Source organism: Centroberyx gerrardi, chromosome 20 (assembly GCF_048128805.1).
Source record: "Centroberyx gerrardi isolate f3 chromosome 20, fCenGer3.hap1.cur.20231027, whole genome shotgun sequence".
Taxonomy (NCBI): domain Eukaryota; kingdom Metazoa; phylum Chordata; class Actinopteri; order Beryciformes; family Berycidae; genus Centroberyx; species Centroberyx gerrardi.
The window spans coordinates 11,962,912-11,980,259 of record NC_136016.1 but is presented as its reverse complement, the minus strand read 5'-3'; the positions used below and the strand labels follow the sequence as shown (position 1 = coordinate 11,980,259).

Genomic DNA, 17,348 nt, shown 5'->3' with positions numbered 1-17,348 from the left:
TTTCCAATTCATACAGCTGGAATATCAAATTCCCACAGTTTATTAAATAACAGACTGGGGTTGAACTGAGGCGTCTGCCTATAAAAACGGGAGCCGCTGTGGCACACAATGTACAAACCGCCACCTCAGCTGTTTGGTTGCATTGTGTTCCATGACGTCACGTTGTTTGTTGCTGTAAAGTGGTTTGGTTCCTACTCATTAAGCTCCCATGCAGAGACTGCAGCACACAGCAGCAGCAGATGCCTTAATTTGACAGGGGATGTAGTGGCTGAGATTAAACCACCTCTCCAAAGCTGGAGCCCTCTTATGTAACTCAAAGATGGTGATCTTTGAAACTATCAAGTTTTCGTCCTACTGATATTTTCTTACACAACGCTGTACTGTAGACGCTTGGCCCAAATAATGTCATGTGTGTTATGTTACTAGTTACAGAAAGCAGTCAGTTGTAAACTGTGGTGAGGTGACAATCAAACAAACAAAACACATCTGTAAAGCATGTGTTTGCTTGTGTTTATCCCCCTGCAAACAAACTTAATGTCACAATGACACTCTTTCAGACATTCACAAGAACCTAAGGCTTGATTTGACTTTTCATGCTCTGCCACTGCAATAAACAATTTCACTATTTTTTTGTGAATGAATTGTGCATACGGCTTCGCATCTGAGCACAGAACAACCACAATGTTGTTTTTTTAAGTAAGTGAATTTGTGAGCTATAGACTACCTTGACTTGGCCTCCCACTTTGATGTAGTTGTAGACTGTTGGGTCCTTCTGGATGTGAAGAGAGCGTAGCAGGGACTCAGGCCCTCCTCTGAGCAGCTGGTGGAGGAACAACCACATATTACTTTTAACACTTTATACAGCTTTACAGTACTTTTCTTTATTAGACAGTTAGGCTCTTATAGTACACTATTCATGTTGCTTCTGTCAAATTTCATAATTGCAATTTTTGACAATTTGCATCATATATACTGTACATACTGTACTGTAGCCTGAGCCACCAGCATGCCCACACATGTTACCATCTATGGAATGCAAACATTTTGACGATTATTCAAGACCTCCCCGCTCTTAAAGGTCCAGTGCAATGAGAATTGCATTTAATAATATAATTAAATTAATATAATTTAACAAAGGACCTTATAATGTAAAGTTACCCAAGTTATTATAACTGTCAGCACTGTGGAAATCTGACCAACAAACAACCTTTTGAAAAACTCTCCCTCTGGTTGTCAATAAAATCATACTATACATACTGTAGTTAATCAGGTGTCCCATAGTCTGTCAGACAACAGCCAGCCAGCTACTTGCTAACTAGCCAAAATCTCTGTGCCTGCATTGTTGCTGGGTGCCGAAGTTGCAACACTGGATATTTGATCCCCAAAGATAGAAAAACTGGCATGCAGTGGAGGCACAATCATAGAGAAGGTTTGGCTCTCACTCAGTCCTACAAGCTTTGTACCATCTAACCATCAAAAACTGAGAAAAAATGATGCTTGTGTTAGAAATCAACATCAAACTTTTAATCACTGTTTAAATCATCGTTCAAATCATTGCACTGGATCTTTAAGAGTGGACCACCTAATATTGTTCATATTGTTAACTCATTTTCCTACCCGCTATACTCCTACATGTTGGAACAAAAGATCTGTTGATGACTCAAAAGTACTGAACATTGATTCATATTCCTACTGGCAAGTTCAGTCTGGGGGTGTTTGCACACTTAACAAACAAAAACAAACAATAGCACGCACTCAGACACACATACGCACACACATGTACGCGCACACACACTGACCTGGTAGAACGAGTGAAAACTCCTCTCCCCTTCCTGTTGGAAAATGACCCTGGACTGATGGAAAAAAAAAGCAACATTTAAGACAGAATTGGAATTTAAAGTAACTCATGTAGACACAATTACACACACATGTACAGTATAATTTAGCAGCTGTCTTTGGGCCACCTCTCTGAGCAAAAGAAAGTTGGTTGACATCACAGTATTCTGTGTATATCGGGATACAACGGTTGTATTACAACCAATTGATTGGAGGTATAATACAGGTACAATACATACTTGAATACATTTAGAATTTAACAGTCTGGTCAATGCTTCTTGTACTAAATGAGTGAGAAAAGCCATGTCTGGATGTTATACTCCATCGCCTGGTTCCTGTGATGAATGCCCTGCCTCTTCACCTCCGATGCCAGCTGAGTCAGTCTGCTGCCCCCTACCTTCTCCAGCAGGTAGTTGTTGATGTGGCCCCCGATGGGGTCTCCCTTGAAGTCAAAGTTAATGTCCATGTACTTTCCAAATCGGCTGGAGTTGTCGTTGCGGTTGGTCTTGGCGTTCCCAAAGGCCTCCAGGACACAGTTGGATTTCAGCAGCATGTTTTTCACCCTGTGGGAAGGCAGGATGGTATTAAAGCAGCCGACTACTGCACCCAGGTTAACAGAGTGAGTTATATGATGAAGTGGTGGTGAAGGAGCCCCCCCCCCCCCATCTCTGGATCCACTTACACCTGTACTGGACTAAGATCAAATTCTGTCATCTACAGCCTTGCTTCCTATCCCATACATACTTCCTGCCATCTCAGTTTTTTATACAAGAGAAGAAAATGTGGCAAGAAGCCAAAAAGTCACACCTATGGTCTGTTGAGAATGTTTTTTCATCCTGAGGGAAGGCATTATGGTCTTGAGAATTAACAAATGAAAAAAGAAAATGACTAAAAGCTGCAAGGTTGCTGATCCGTTTGAGTTTTTCCCTGGCTGGCAGCCATCATTTTATAAATCTAACAAATGAGTAGATACAAAGTACCAGGGACAGAATAAATGATCAGATATACAAATCCTGCCCAGACAGTTAAACAGTTGGAGTTCAGCAGCATGGTTTGCATTAACTGTTGCTACTAACCGCTCCCCTGATGCCCATTGACAGAGAGAGAGATAACCAACAATGCTGGAAGCTGAAAGGACTGGATATCACTGCAGTATTGAGTTGGAAGGACTGGCATTGGTCTGCCTCACTCACTGTGCTATTCAATGTCTTTATGGACTCCATTGCTGTTCTGGCTCTCTGAACCCATAAGGGGTTAGAAACGACCAACAGCACATTCTGACAGCACATGGCTGTGTGCAAGGTCATGAAATGTGGAGCCTTAAGCTGCTTTCAAACCGAAGCAGAATATCCTTCCTTTTCATAGAGATATGGCAGTGAAATCTGAGTCTGCTAAGGCTGACTGCAATGGCAGAAAGAGCTGGGGTAAAAGTTCAAACCAAACATTTCAACTTTTTGCCATCCTCCACTGCAGCTTTCCAAACTGAACCTTGAGTATTGTGAATGCCTTACAACAGCATAACTCCAAGGTGCAGCAAGGCAACATACTAGTATTGCTTGGGCAGATGTTTAAGAGACAGCTGTTGGGTTTCTAAATTTGATTTTGCCTAATAAGAAACACCTGGATGAGGTTAGTAACATGATTGCACCTGACTCCGGTCTCTTGCCCCCCCCCCCAAAAAAAAAAAAATAAAATAAAGCTATTCTTTTTGAGCCATGACCCATATTTTATGAAACCATATCGTACCCTATTCTATCCTCTCCTGTGTAATATTTGTGTTGAGTGTGTGTACCTTTGCAGATAAGGGCTTCACAGTGGCAGTAGGCAGTAATGGGGTGATTTCCTGCGGCAGTGCATTCTATATGGTCAAATGTACCGTCAGCACTTTGTACTTTACCACCATTTAATCTGTAAAGTTGAACCTTTAGACCTTTTCCCTGCACTAACTCTCTACATCTATCTCTGCCCTACATTTCGCCTACATCAAAGCCATTTTCTCACTTTCTGCCGTTAGCACAAGTCATTCTCATTCAATATTTATCTAATCACGCTCAACACATTCCTAAGCAAGAGTGACTCGAAATAGAACCAGTCTGTAATATTATGGTGCAATTTCCCCTCTATCTAACAAGGTCACACCCAGTGATACCAGTGATACTGACTAAAACCTGGCTGACCTGTAACCATATCTGACTAGCATGTAAGAGCCATTGTCTACTGGCAGTATTAGGTCATGAATTATGACAGTGGTTTACTTTTAACCAGCTATGATAAGATAGTAACAGTGACCTATAATACTCTACAAGTGAATGAGTTTGTTCCAGTATGTGCCTGTTTTAGCACTGTGTCAGTCCTGATACTGCAGTCATTGCCATGTGGAAATTAGTAAACGTTCACTGCATTGTTTGATATTAAATCTAATACTCCCACTCAAGAATGAGTCATCTAAACCTGGATTTATTAAACTGGGTCAGGCACCAAAACGAGTTGCTCTTTCTTTACTGTGGGTCCTGTTTTATATGAGCTTGGTTCTCAGGACAAGAAACTTAATTTCTGATTTGGAAAAGAGTATAATATTTTGAGCCACTGTAGTTTCTATGGTGTATTTTTGTGACAAAATTTTCACTGAATTTTCTACCATGGGTGGAAAGATACAATTCACAGAATGATATCAAAATCACGCACACAGAAAACGCTTACTATATGTAACTATTTGCCCTTTCAGTTACCAAATCTGATGTACCCCTACCTCTACAGTGTGTACAGATTCATGTTCATGTAACTAATGGTGGCAATAAGAGCAGCTCACCTTTCGACCTCAGCCCTCTGATTAGGATTGGTGATAGCAGCAATATATTGCATTATATACTTGCTGGCTTCTGTCTTTCCTGCTCCGCTTTCCCCTGCAACAAAAACACAGTGTAAGGAGCATTTAAGAACAACAATGAATATTTTGATGTCTCTAATTCTGGGGCTGTTTACTTGTCTCACTAATTAAAACATGCAAACCTCTAGTGGTTAAAATACTTTTTTCAACTGCAGTCAAAATTGTAAAAATTGGGATAATGAGGTGAAGTTGGTCTTTTTCATGCTCTTGTCATTGTTTGAAGATCGTCTAATGTGGGTCAACACCTGTAATCAAAGCCTGATTGACTGTTCTGCTGTGTCATAATCATTTTAATTTGAAATCCATACTACGTTGTCAACACCAAAATACTTCAGTTCATCATACCAATAATCTTTTGAGTAAAGTGCTGCAGTATTTGTCTGCCTTGGTATGGATTTCTGGCATTGTCATCAGGGTTCAGAGGGGCTCAGTTCCCCCTCTGACCACTGAGTGGTGCTTCATCAACCACATAGTTTCTCCATGCTGTCACACAGCTTGTGGCCACTTCTGATGTTTTCTTAGAAAAAGAGGAGGTGAAATTGGTTCGCTTATTTTCAACTGAATAGAGGTTATATCAATTTTCCCCCAGAAGCCTTTTCCCCCAAAATTACAAATCTCACATCCCTCCAGACAGAAAACATCTGGGTATGAGTGAAACGCTGGAATAACATTACAACAGGACATTTTCATTCAATCAAAATAAAAAAAGGTGCACAGACAAAATATGAGCACAATTCAACTTGTGGTTACATGTAAATTATACGTCGAGTAAAACAGCTGTGGGGTATTTTGGTCTGGCTCGTGCAGGGGGGCGTCCTGTGTCACCTGAGATGACGATACAAGTGTCTTTGTTCCTCCTCTTCATGGCTTTGTAGGCAGCGTCAGCGATGGCGAAGAGGTGGGGCGGCCTCTCGTACAGCTCGCGGCCCTTGTATTGCTCTATGGTGTCACGGCCGTAGATGTTCATGGCACGGTAAGGGTTGACAGACACCACCACCTCTCCGATGTAGGTGTAGATCCTCCCCTTCTCAAACCTGAACACACACAAGCAAAATGGGCATTTAGGACTATGATCAGTCAAACTAAATTATGTTATCAAGATAGATTAGACAAATAAAAAAAACAAAGTCTGTGTCTTTTGAGGGCACCAATCTCACATTGTTATTTATCACTAAAAAAAAAGTACTGTAGTCTTTAAAGCATTTGGAAGCTCTCACAAACCCCAAAATTGCAGGTGTATGTGTGCCTGGATGCAAAGCAATATTCTGTGGATCATTCAGGGACATTCGACATGCAGGAAATGGTAAATTATGAAAATGTACTTGATTTGCAAGCATAAAGTAAATATTAACCAGCATAAAATGTTAATTTGTACTCAGAAAAAAGCAAAAGTGAGCGCATGTTTTGATAACGAAGGAATGTTTCCGTTTTCATCACAACCCCTGATTGTACTTTATGACAAGCTATCTGTCGTTCTGGATAAGAGTGTCAGCTGAATTCCTGTCATGTATATATGACAAACATTATGGCATCTAATCCAGACTGCCCATCTGTCCAGAGTTGCACAATTTTGCATGTTACAATCCTATAGAAACTCAGCCTTGCCCTCTCTATGTCAGATTAATTAACACAATAAACAAAGCGGTCACTATGGGACACAATTAATGCATCCAGGGTTACATCCCACTTCAGCTCCTCTCCTCAGTATTTGGACCGTGTCAACACTGGCGCCTTTCACGGGCATCGGTCTGGTCCAATGTGTGTGTGTGTGTGTGTGTGTGTGTGTGTGTACGCTCATGACACATGTCTGTATCAGATCCGTTTCTCCCCAAGAAGGTATGAGTAATGGGTGGTAGCGTTTCTGCCATGGTACTGGAAACCCCTCTGAAGGCCTCCTGACCCAAAACAGGTCTCTCTCCAAGTCTCTGCCTCACACACACAGTCTCCCTCTCTCAATGTCACTCTTTCACACACACAGTGTCTCTTGCTTTCTCTCACACACTCTGTCACGCTTTCTCTCACTCTCACCTTCTCTGTTTCTCAGAAACACAGTCTGTCTATCTCTGTCTGTCCGTGTCTCTCTCTCATACAAACACTTTGTCTCTTGTTTTCTTCCTCTCTCCCTTACACACACAAACATATACCCTCTCTCTCTCTCTCTCTGTGTCTATCCCTCCATCTCTCCCTCTCCATGTCTCTCTCTGCCCCAGGCTGCCTGCCTGACTTCCTTCCTCTCCACAGAGGACCAGGATCCCCGTTTCTCTTCACAGAAGAATGGTCTCTTTCTTCACAGCTGCCAAACCGCTGCTGCTGCCCTGGCTTGGCCAAAGGCATATTATTCCAAAACGGTTCTGAATAGGCCTATGTGAATTATTTGTGATTGAGAGCTCGGATTTTCACATCTGGCATGTGAACAGTCCAAAAAATGGAAGCAGCACTTAGATAAGCTCAATCAAGCACTTGTATTGTTCAAATACCTGATATTGAGCTATCGTTTTTTACCCAAGTCTCTTGCCTGGGATTGACCCCTGAACTCTAGTGGCACTATGCTCCAAAGGTCTGGCTGAGTGTAGACGATAGTAACACTCTGCAGACACATCAATGAGAGGTTTATGAGGTGCTGACTCGCTTGTAAAAGTACAAATAAAAAACTGAGGAAAGATAGTTGCACAGTCCTCTATGCTCCGATGTTGGTGCAATGAAAATAAACCATGTGTCAGCCCACAGGGTCTTGGGCCTCAACCTGGGGTGGAGGAGACTCTACCAAAACATTAAGGATGAGGCTGTTGACAGCTGCCCATGAAAAACTAACCCTGTCACATCTTTGTCGATTATCATTATGCCCTGAGACCTTGAAATTTTAAATGGATGTGGGCCTTGGCCTTTCTAATCCTACTAATCTTCTCTAACCTGTGAAATGATCTTTCAGAGAGGATTGAGGTAATGCATTTGGGTTCATACTGGTGATAAAATAAATGTTACAAAGTAAAGTACAGAGAAAATGGTATAATTAGACATTAGACTAGATGAAATTGTCAAAACAGTTGAGGGAAACCATTTACAGAAACCACATACAGTGTTGGCTCAGGGACAGTTGGGTTCACCTTCACATGGCAATAAGACTTGAATAATGATGTATGGTCATTTCTCCACACCCACAGACAAACAAGGAGCGAAAGGGCAGCGTAGGCCTTGGTAAACAGCTAATTGAGAGGGGGAGTGTGTGTGTGTGTGTGTACCATACATCCATGGTGTGTACGTGCATGTGTGAGAGAGGGAAAGAGAGAGAGAGAGTCAGATAAGAATAAAGATGAGGGTGTGAGTGAGTGAATAGTGAGTAACGCTAGCAAACCACAGTACAATGGTCACATACACTATACAACAGGTTATTTGTACAGTGAGTAGAAACAACAAATCTCTACCACAACTGCATCCACTATGCTTATTACTTAACAAAACAGCACATGCAAGGATGAGCTCATCCTTGTGTGTTCAGCCTTGTGTGTGAGTGTTCATATGTCACGCCATGCTCTAGCGGGCACCAATGGGTGATACAGACATGGGACGCATATGTGCCTTAGACAGGATGGGATAACTTCTATTCATGGAGGGAAATCATACTAGTCTGATAGCTGGTGGCCAGTATTTTTTAGAGTGACCTAGGGGAAAATCATCCTAACTTGCCAGAATTTAAACAGCGATTAATGAAGATTGAAGGATTAAGATAGAAGCCAAATAGCTTCGCCAAGCTGGTGTTCCAAGTCCTTAAGTTGCATCCCTGCTCCTTTTACAAAGTACATTCTCAACAATGTGCATGAATTACATTTTTAACCAGGTTGAGTATATGAGAGCAAATCCAAAACGAAAACATGAACATGAAAACATTATGTGAACCATCTGTCATGTTGGGCACACCTTGCAAGCTAATGCAAAATAAGCAGGCTGGCTGGCATCACTTCTCTCAGTGGCGGTGGCACTGATAGACCAACATGCTGCCTCTTAACCCTCTGGTGCTAGAGAAAGACGCATTGTGCCCTCCCTCCCCTCACAGTCAGGAGGCTGCTGTGTGCCCGCTCCATTGTTCAGACGTCAATCGGGGGTCTTTGTCTGAGCCTGGCCCTCCTTCTCCCGTACATGGGCCGACACAGCGAGCTGCCCACTTAATGCATGTGTACCATGGCTTCTGGGGGGAATGTCAACAATGCCTTACAAGATGGGAGGGGTGTATCTGTCTCTGAGATCTCAGCTGAGTCTGAGATGATGTATGGGAAGAAGGGGTCGAGATCTGCCATCTGACATGAGAAGAAGCATTTTACAGATTAGGCATTAAGCTGATTCTCTTATCAGGAGTGATTTACAAGTTGGGATTCAGTGTCTTTCTCAAGGACAGATGATTATTGATGGATGCACTGGCTGTTCCAGGATTTGAACCTGTACCATTTTGTTTATGGGATGATCTGTCTCTCCACACCACCCTGCCACCTAAGTAACAGAAAGTTGCAGGTTGGCAGGTTGGTTAGGAAAGCCATCTTGTTGTTGGAGGTTTGCTGGTTCAAACCCCCCGATGGACACGGTCCAATACTGCTCAAGTTCCCCTGAGCAAGAACACCAATCCCCCATTACGGTCTATGGTACCCGCCTGATTTAAAGGTGGGTACTGCACACTAGGTAATAGTCTGCCACCGTAGTTGTATCTGTCCTTGTAAAAAAATAAAGAAGGTTAAGTTGGCCACATACAGCAGACCTAGGCAAAAGCATCTGTGGTGGCTCAACAGGCAAAGGAGTATACCAAGTACTCACAATCTTGCTTACAATGTCTGCTGCATGCTTTTCCCTCCCTTTCCCATTTTCCTGTCCCTCTCCACTGCATACTGTCTGATGAACCATTAACATACTGTTAAAAAAGACAATGGGTAAAAATTTTAAATGGTTTTATAAATATCTGACTCAATTTAGGTGAACGCCTAACTTGACTGATATCTGAACAGCCGCAAAAGGTTACAGGTGTCATTCATGCAGTCATACAGTAGCAATAAACACAGCTCAGTCTTGAACCCATGAGACCTCTGCCTGTCAAAGTGACGGCCCGTCACCACTGGAGCTAATTCAAAACACACTGATGAATAAGGCAATAGGGTAGAGGCTTATATGGGGAGGAATTGAGTTTGACTGACTTTTTCAACTCTATTACAGAGATATAACTTAGTTGTAAGATGAGCTGAATGACTAGCTCCTGTTCAAACTGTAGAAATGCATTTGACAACAATTTTGCCGTGGTCTGTAATACAGTAGAGTTGAATAATGAGATCCAGACAGAACTATTACTTCATTCGCAAATAAGTATGGGGATATTTATGTAAATATTATATTGGGAGTGTCATTTTGGCATTGTGGTTTTCATTGTGGATTTCCCCACTCAACCCCATACACACTATGATACAAGCAATGCCAAAACACCAAATGCTGGACAAGGAAACCGCATCATTGTAAACCCAGACCATCCAACATCATTGTGCTTCTTTGTGAAGCCGCACAGTTTGGAACAATACAGACAGTGTCTAAACAGTGAAAGACCCAGAGGTGCCCTGGTGTTTTCCCCCACCCTTGGGTTTATAAATAGATCTATGATTCATGTCTATGTCCATCATCTCTCCATGGGGAATGGGTTCAAATAGAGAGGAGAGGAGAGGAGAGAAGAGAAGAGAAGAGAAGAGAAGAGAAGAGAAGAGAAGAGAAGAGAAGAGAAGAGAAGAGAAGAGAAGAGAAGAGAAGAGAAGAGAAGAGAAGAGAAGAGAAGAGAAACCAATCAGTCGGAGCGTGTCAATGACACACTGTGTTGACTCATCCATCTGTTCCACTCTCATTTAGGGGGATTTGAATGACACACAGAGAGGAGATTAGAGAATATCACTCTCCCAGAAATGCTATTCATAGGTGCAGCAGTTCTAACACTGTTTCAGATCAGGAACCAAATCAGATTTAAATGTTCACCCTCAGTACCTAGGTCAATTAAAGTGGTAAGCCGCAAGATCCGTGTTTTGATTTTCAATTTTGGCAACATGTTTGGGGCTAAGCACTCATTGCTGTGGTGTTTTTGCACTGCATTTCCCAGTGATCGCTTCATAATCAAATAGTTTGGTCAATACTTCTACTACGTCTTTTTCCTTGAATTTTCTGTTAATGCAGTTTGAGTTTCTACAGGTGACGTTCTTTTCTTTGTCTTTTCAGCCACGGTGGCTATCGCTGCTCATGCTAACTACCCAGTTCTTCTATTTATCCAACACAACTACTGTTGCTGCTGATGGAAACATAAAACTCATCACTTCATGTGCGGCAGTGGATTATTCCCAAGAAAGACCTACGTGACACCGACTATTTAGAGCGGCAAAAGTTTTCATGAACTGGGTACAAGTTCAATCATTATTGTGTTGCGGCAAACCTGACATTTATTTACCTGAAAATGTTGCAGATTACTGTTCTCGTCCTTACCCACCAGTAACAGTGACCCACTTGGGTCCCTGCCCATAGAAACCAGAGGTTAAAGACAGGCTGAGATGTGGGTCTGGGTATCTGGTAGTAAAAGTGTGCTAGTAAAGCTGGAAGGGAGGGTTTATGGTACATGAAAAAGTCTAGGTAGTAGATTTAATAGTGCGACTCCCTCTACCACGCCTTCTTCTTTCCCCCCCCCCTCCCTTTACTTTTCTCTCTCCATCTTCCTCTCTGTCCAGCTGTGAGGGGAAATGTGTCTAACTGGTCTGACCCACTGCCTTGATCTCATTCCAACAGGACCCCTCCCTAAAGCTGCCAGGAAAAGGACAGAGGGAGAGAGATACAGAGAAGGGAGAGAGAGAGGAGACACAGAAAAGAGAGACCAGGCAGGGGGTGTAATCAACACTGGAAGTGAAAGACAGGGAGAAAGAGAGAGCATTAATTGCAAGTAGCTATTATATATACCTTTCACCATAGCTCACTCACACATACACAAACACACATACACACAACTGTGTGAAGTTGTTAAGAAGTGACTTCACCACAACATCACTTGATTTCAGTATTTCAAAGGCTCATTCTTATACAAACAGGAAAGAACCGCTACATTTGAGCTACACCACTGACCAATGTTTTGTCCATTTGTCTACCAAGTAACGTCATCTGCCCCAAAAATACCAGAGGAACCCCAATGCCACACACACACCGATACACAAACGCATATATACACATACGCACGCACCCACACACAGACACACTCCCTTCAGATGTGAATTACAGAGCAAAACTGAGCACAACCGCTGTCTCCAATCTTGTTTGGGCGGGTCTTTTTATGGTCATTTTGTCAGTGGTTAACTAGGGAGGGGAGCGAGCAATTTATGACTTTTTCTCACTAAACTAAAAAAAAAAAAACTTCAGAAAAGAATAGAGAGCCTAATGTGACTATAATAATGACGCATGTTTGAGAATGTGACATTGCCCTTTAGCATCCAACCATTTGGCTGGACACACTGGCGTAATGACATTTCAGACAAGTGTCTATCTCTACTCAACACTCAAATAACAGCCTGTCACAAAATCACTATCTTCTAGCAAGATCCAATATGAGCCACAGCAAAAGATATATAGGCACATACTCCTAGCAATTCAAAATGAAAGGCATTTTAGGATCCGGAGAGCGAAATTTTATCACCCTATTAGCTTGTGCTAATAAATTTCAGCTCAAGCAGGTGCAAATGTGTCCTAAAACGCATTTGGAGGGTCAAGTAGATTTGCCATTCTCATGTCCGAGATTCTTCCAGACTTGGATAAACCTGTATGTTTAGTTTTATGTGAACATTATATCATAAAAGTTGAAGCCTTCTTGTTAGATTGAAAGACTGTTTTAATCCGTGCCGAAGGAATCTGATACCCAGGAGCATGTCTGTATTGTGTCCTACATTGGTATACTGTACTGTGTCCTATTTTGGCCTGAGCCAAGCCGACACGTGTTGTCGTCATTATCTGTGTGACTCATTCTAGGAATTATGAAGGGTCAGAGATAATCTGTAGCCGTTCCACTTTTATCTCCGAGGCTGAGTTTATTGCCACCACTGTTCTTGTTTAGAGTGACAGCAGTATGGTTTAGAGCTTAACTCCATGGCTGCATGATAGAGACCACCTCGTCTCTGAAAAACTAGAGTGGCAGGCAGCCACTGCCATCATTCATCTTGCCTACATCAGCACTGCAATGGCTGGAGTCTATTCTTTCTCAAGTGTTGATGTAGAGCACATGACAGATTTAGCACATAATGTAGTACAAAACCTGTGTCCTTTAAATTAGCAGCAATAATTCACTGTTGCATGCTGGGCATGCATTAAAACTCTTTCTATGAAGACTATATGATTATATAGGTTCAAAGCTGGCTCATACCATGCTGTCACAATTCTTTCACAATTGTTTCATTTGTTTTGACTGTCCTGTCTGGAGAGTAATTGAAATACTCTTCGCCCTCTATTCTAGAAAAAGGTCAAGAGGTCAAAAGGGGCCATGGTCACAGACAGCAAAGAAAACTAAGGAGAGTTTAAGAGTTATAATCTATAGGATTAGGCTCTGAATGGGAAAACAAGAGGAAAACAACAACACTGATCTAGGATCACTGACAATCCCCATAATCATATCATTCATTGTGGCCTGACAGGCAAAACTGATGTTATATCATTATGCCCTCTCTGAGGTGGTTATTAAATACCTCAGACCTACATCATATCATATCATTGCTGCAGTGGCAAGGGAATGGATGTTAACCATCTATTAGTCTATACAGTAGTTGATAAATGTGGGCTGATTCAATACTGTTGAACTGTAACTACTGCAACTACTGGGAAAACCATATATTCAGTACTATCTTTTACTATTTATTTTGATACAATGACATAAACCATGTGTGTCATGTAAATTAAATCACATAAGCTATGTCATTGTGTATTGTATGATGTAGCTGTCTTTTTCTCAATTGTCTATGAGACATATTGCCCCTTATTGGCTATTAATTATCTACTCTGCTCTACTTTACAGTTGGGCTTTTTCAGCCAGGGTCCTAAACTGAGTCAATTTAGCATCACCCTGGGTCCTGGTCTAACCAATATCAGTAAACTTTTTATTTGGGGTCCCGACCCCAAGTCAAAACCCCACCTCACTGCACTCTATTCTACTCTACTCTCTTACACACAGTGTGACACAGGCCTCTTTCACAGTCTGCAGCCATCAGACATCTGGGCTCTGCATTAGGGGATTTTCCGCTGCTTTGTAAAGCCTGCTTAGTGCTAAACAGCAGCTCCCAGACTGTCTGTAGAAGACGCGACCCTTCAACACTTAACACTCCCACCCACCCCCTTGGCCTACAGACGAATCAATCTTCTACTAAAGACAGTAGAGGTAGTTTCCCTTCTACTGGAGCGCAGCTGGCCCGCATCAGGGTTGGAGCAGAGACAGAGATTATATAAGACTTTGGCAGACAGAGTGCAATGTTCACACCCGAGGTCTAAAATCATAAACTGTGCGTTTAAAGTGTTTTGCTCCAAAACAAGATTTTGATCAATTTAAAAAAGTGTTGCACCCTAGGGATGGAATGACCTACAATATATTCTGTACTTTTTGAAATATTAAATATTTTTCATGGATCCCATTTCACATTTTTATGTTCACATGATTTATGTGAACATAAATCATGTCAGAATTTATTACATGACAATGACGGCAACCTGAATATTTGTCCTGAGTTTGTGTGCCCCAGTTTTGGCTAAATCCTCTGTCTTATCTGTGGCTATGGTTCAAACACATTAACGAAGTCCTGTGTTTCCCCCTCTTATGACGGCATGTCTGTCTGCTGGTGAATGAAACAGAAATGATCAAATGAGAGCAAGAGAGAGAGACTACAACAGACCTCTAATCTATCATCACAATGATTGGACACATGAGGATGTGCAGGACATGATACAGACACACCCAGAGGGGTGAGTGAGAGAGAGCGAGAGAGAGAGAGACAGAGACAGAAAGAGGAGGGCATCGTCAGCATTGTCCATCTAGGCAACTCCTACTACCTCAGTACACAGCTCCATGTTACCCCTCCTCACCACACAAACACACAAAGGGAGTAATGCAATATCTCAGTAATCATAGCAATGAACAGGAATATCATGCTTAAGCATTAGCCTACAACGGCAAACATTGTGGAAGTCTTCCCATTCCTCCGCCACCTGCAACTATTCTGCATTAATGCTGCAGGATTTCCCCCAAAAATCCCTCTGGGGGTGGAGCAACAGTGCAACAAGTATACACAAAGACAATGCAATAAGGCAGACATCACTCCAAGTCGTCATGCTTGAACATTAACCTAGCATGTGTTCCTCCCATCCACACTACAGTCTGTTCCCATGGGGCTGGCAGGTCTGAATACTTAGGGAAATGGGAGCCAGGTGTAAACAGCCTGGCTAAGGATTGGATGGCTGACAGTTATTCTTCTGAGCCCAGGCCCTCTTTTATTGTCTGGCTGAGATCAGAGCTACCATCACACACACACCACCACTCAACCGCCCCCAAGACCTGAGCTGTAACTGAAACACATAGTTGGAGAATAAGAAGAAAGTAGCATTTCACTCAGATTAAATTTCCCAAATTCAATAACAGTGCCTACTGGTGAAAGCAGGAGAAAGGGAGGGAGGGGTAGGGGATTTTGGACCTGGCTGCTGGCCTGATGCAGAACCCGTTTGCACTTTAACACAGTGGCCAGCAGTGGCTGATGTAAAGTCACAGTGGGCTCAGTTAATAAATGGGATGACTGGATGATGGCAGAAAAAGAGACCTTAAAAAAGAGAGAGGAGGCTATCCAAGGGAACCAGACATTACTCAACATGCTATTTCAGGAAAGCACTCTGATTTCGGTCAGGGCTAAAAGGAGGGCAGGGAAGAGCACAAAAACAGACAGATGGACAAAGAGGAACAGCATGAGGATGGGAGGGGAGAGGGAGAAAAGGATGGGCATAGTTAAAATGGGATCATTTATTGTAAAGGGCACAGGCTCTCAAGATCGTAAAAGAGAAAATAATGTGAATATATGAAAGGTGGCAGTGAATAATCCAGCAGTGATAGGGACTAGTGGCAGGAGTTGTGTTGGTGTGTATGTATGTGTGTGTGTGTGTGTGTGTATGTGTGTCTCACACAGAGGATGTGAAGTGATGTGAGGCCCTGGCTGTGAAAGTGAGTAAGCCGTTCTACCCCCACCGAGCCTCAGGGCATGGCTCCAACAGGTGGACAAGAGAACAATACAACACAGAGGGAACCGGAGAATGACATCACAGCCTGACACACACACACACACACACACACACACACAAAGAAAACACCAACATGCACATACCCACAAACACACATACTGTACATTAGCCATCTGACTCACACGCATCATTTGGGATTCCCGCACATGCCACGCAAGCTGATTCCTGAAAAACTAAGCACCCTCATTAATTCAGTAAATGAGGCTCAGATAGTAGATAAGAGTCTCGCATGAATGCATCATGTCTCATGTCTGTAAGTGAGAGAACAGGCCTTCTGGGAGGTTGTGTCTGAAGGTAATGTTGCAGACAGAGGATGCAGATGCTTGTTAAATCATGAGCCAGACGACTTTAATGGGAAGCCTAACAACATCAAACCTCTATCAAGACCAGTTGCAATGGCAAGGTTGCAAATTATTCTGTCCACGGTCAGTGTTTTTCAGTGTAGGCTACTGCAAGATTATACTTGAATGATGAATGAATGTTTTTCTCATAGAGAGAGAGAAAGAGAGAGAGAGAAAGAGAGAGAGAGAGAGAGAGCATTACAGAAGCCACCTCAGACCTCTGCACGAGCAAACCACACATTTCATTCTTACTACAAAATGCTGCAATATACTGTAGACACACACAGTATAAAAGTAACAAAGGGAAAACGGTTAAAGATTTAGTTAGTGGTCAGATAAAACAGCAAGAAAGAAAGTATGACCGAAAGACGCTGAAAGAGAGCAAGAGAGACAGAGAGAAACAGGCTTTGGGAGGAGAGTAAACTTGTGCTGAACGGCCTGCTGCCGACCCCGCCTGCCAACGCAGGCAGTCCACAAATGAGACGTCTGTGAGAGCTGGTGAACTTATTTTAGGAGGGAATAAAGCTCCACAAGCACAGCCCCTGTTTATGTAAGGATGGTAATGTGTTTCAGATTACAGAGGGTTGTATGGAAATTCTTGTGGCGAGACTGGACTTTTCATTGCTGGAGAGCAGGAGAGCGGGAGAGAGGGCCTACGAGGCGTTTCTCAAAAAGCCATCTATGAGTCGACCGTTCCTGGGGAGACTTTCCTCATCATTAGGAAGAAATCTCCTGGCAAGGCTGCAGGCTTGTGCCAGGCTGAAGCCAAGCCTGAGGCACTGAAGCAACACTTAAGGCCACAGGGTGGAGAAAGTTTCCTTACAAAGGGAGTAGCATGAATTTTGACTACTACATGCAAAAAGACAGACATTTTATTAAATTACGTTTATCAGCACATTGCTTCCTATGGGTCTATCATCTGCATCAGATACCTTTAAGCCTATCAGAAAAATTAACATCTGCTCTCCCTCCCTGCTAGT

At 42.6% G+C, this 17,348-nt stretch overlaps 1 protein-coding gene across 1 annotated transcript in view; it reads right to left on the bottom strand.

Moving 5' to 3' along the window:
- Nucleotides 1–17,348, bottom strand: part of myo1d (myosin 1D) — an 85,572-nt gene that overhangs the window by 62,382 nt on the left and 5,842 nt on the right. The window contains exons 2-6 of the mRNA XM_071910064.1: nt 5,549–5,757; nt 4,646–4,739; nt 2,234–2,399; nt 1,800–1,853; nt 725–820 (exon numbers count right to left, since the gene is read on the bottom strand). Coding sequence (XP_071766165.1) covers nt 725–820; nt 1,800–1,853; nt 2,234–2,399; nt 4,646–4,739; nt 5,549–5,757 — 619 coding nt within the window. The remainder of the gene's footprint in view (nt 1–724; nt 821–1,799; nt 1,854–2,233; nt 2,400–4,645; nt 4,740–5,548; nt 5,758–17,348) is intronic.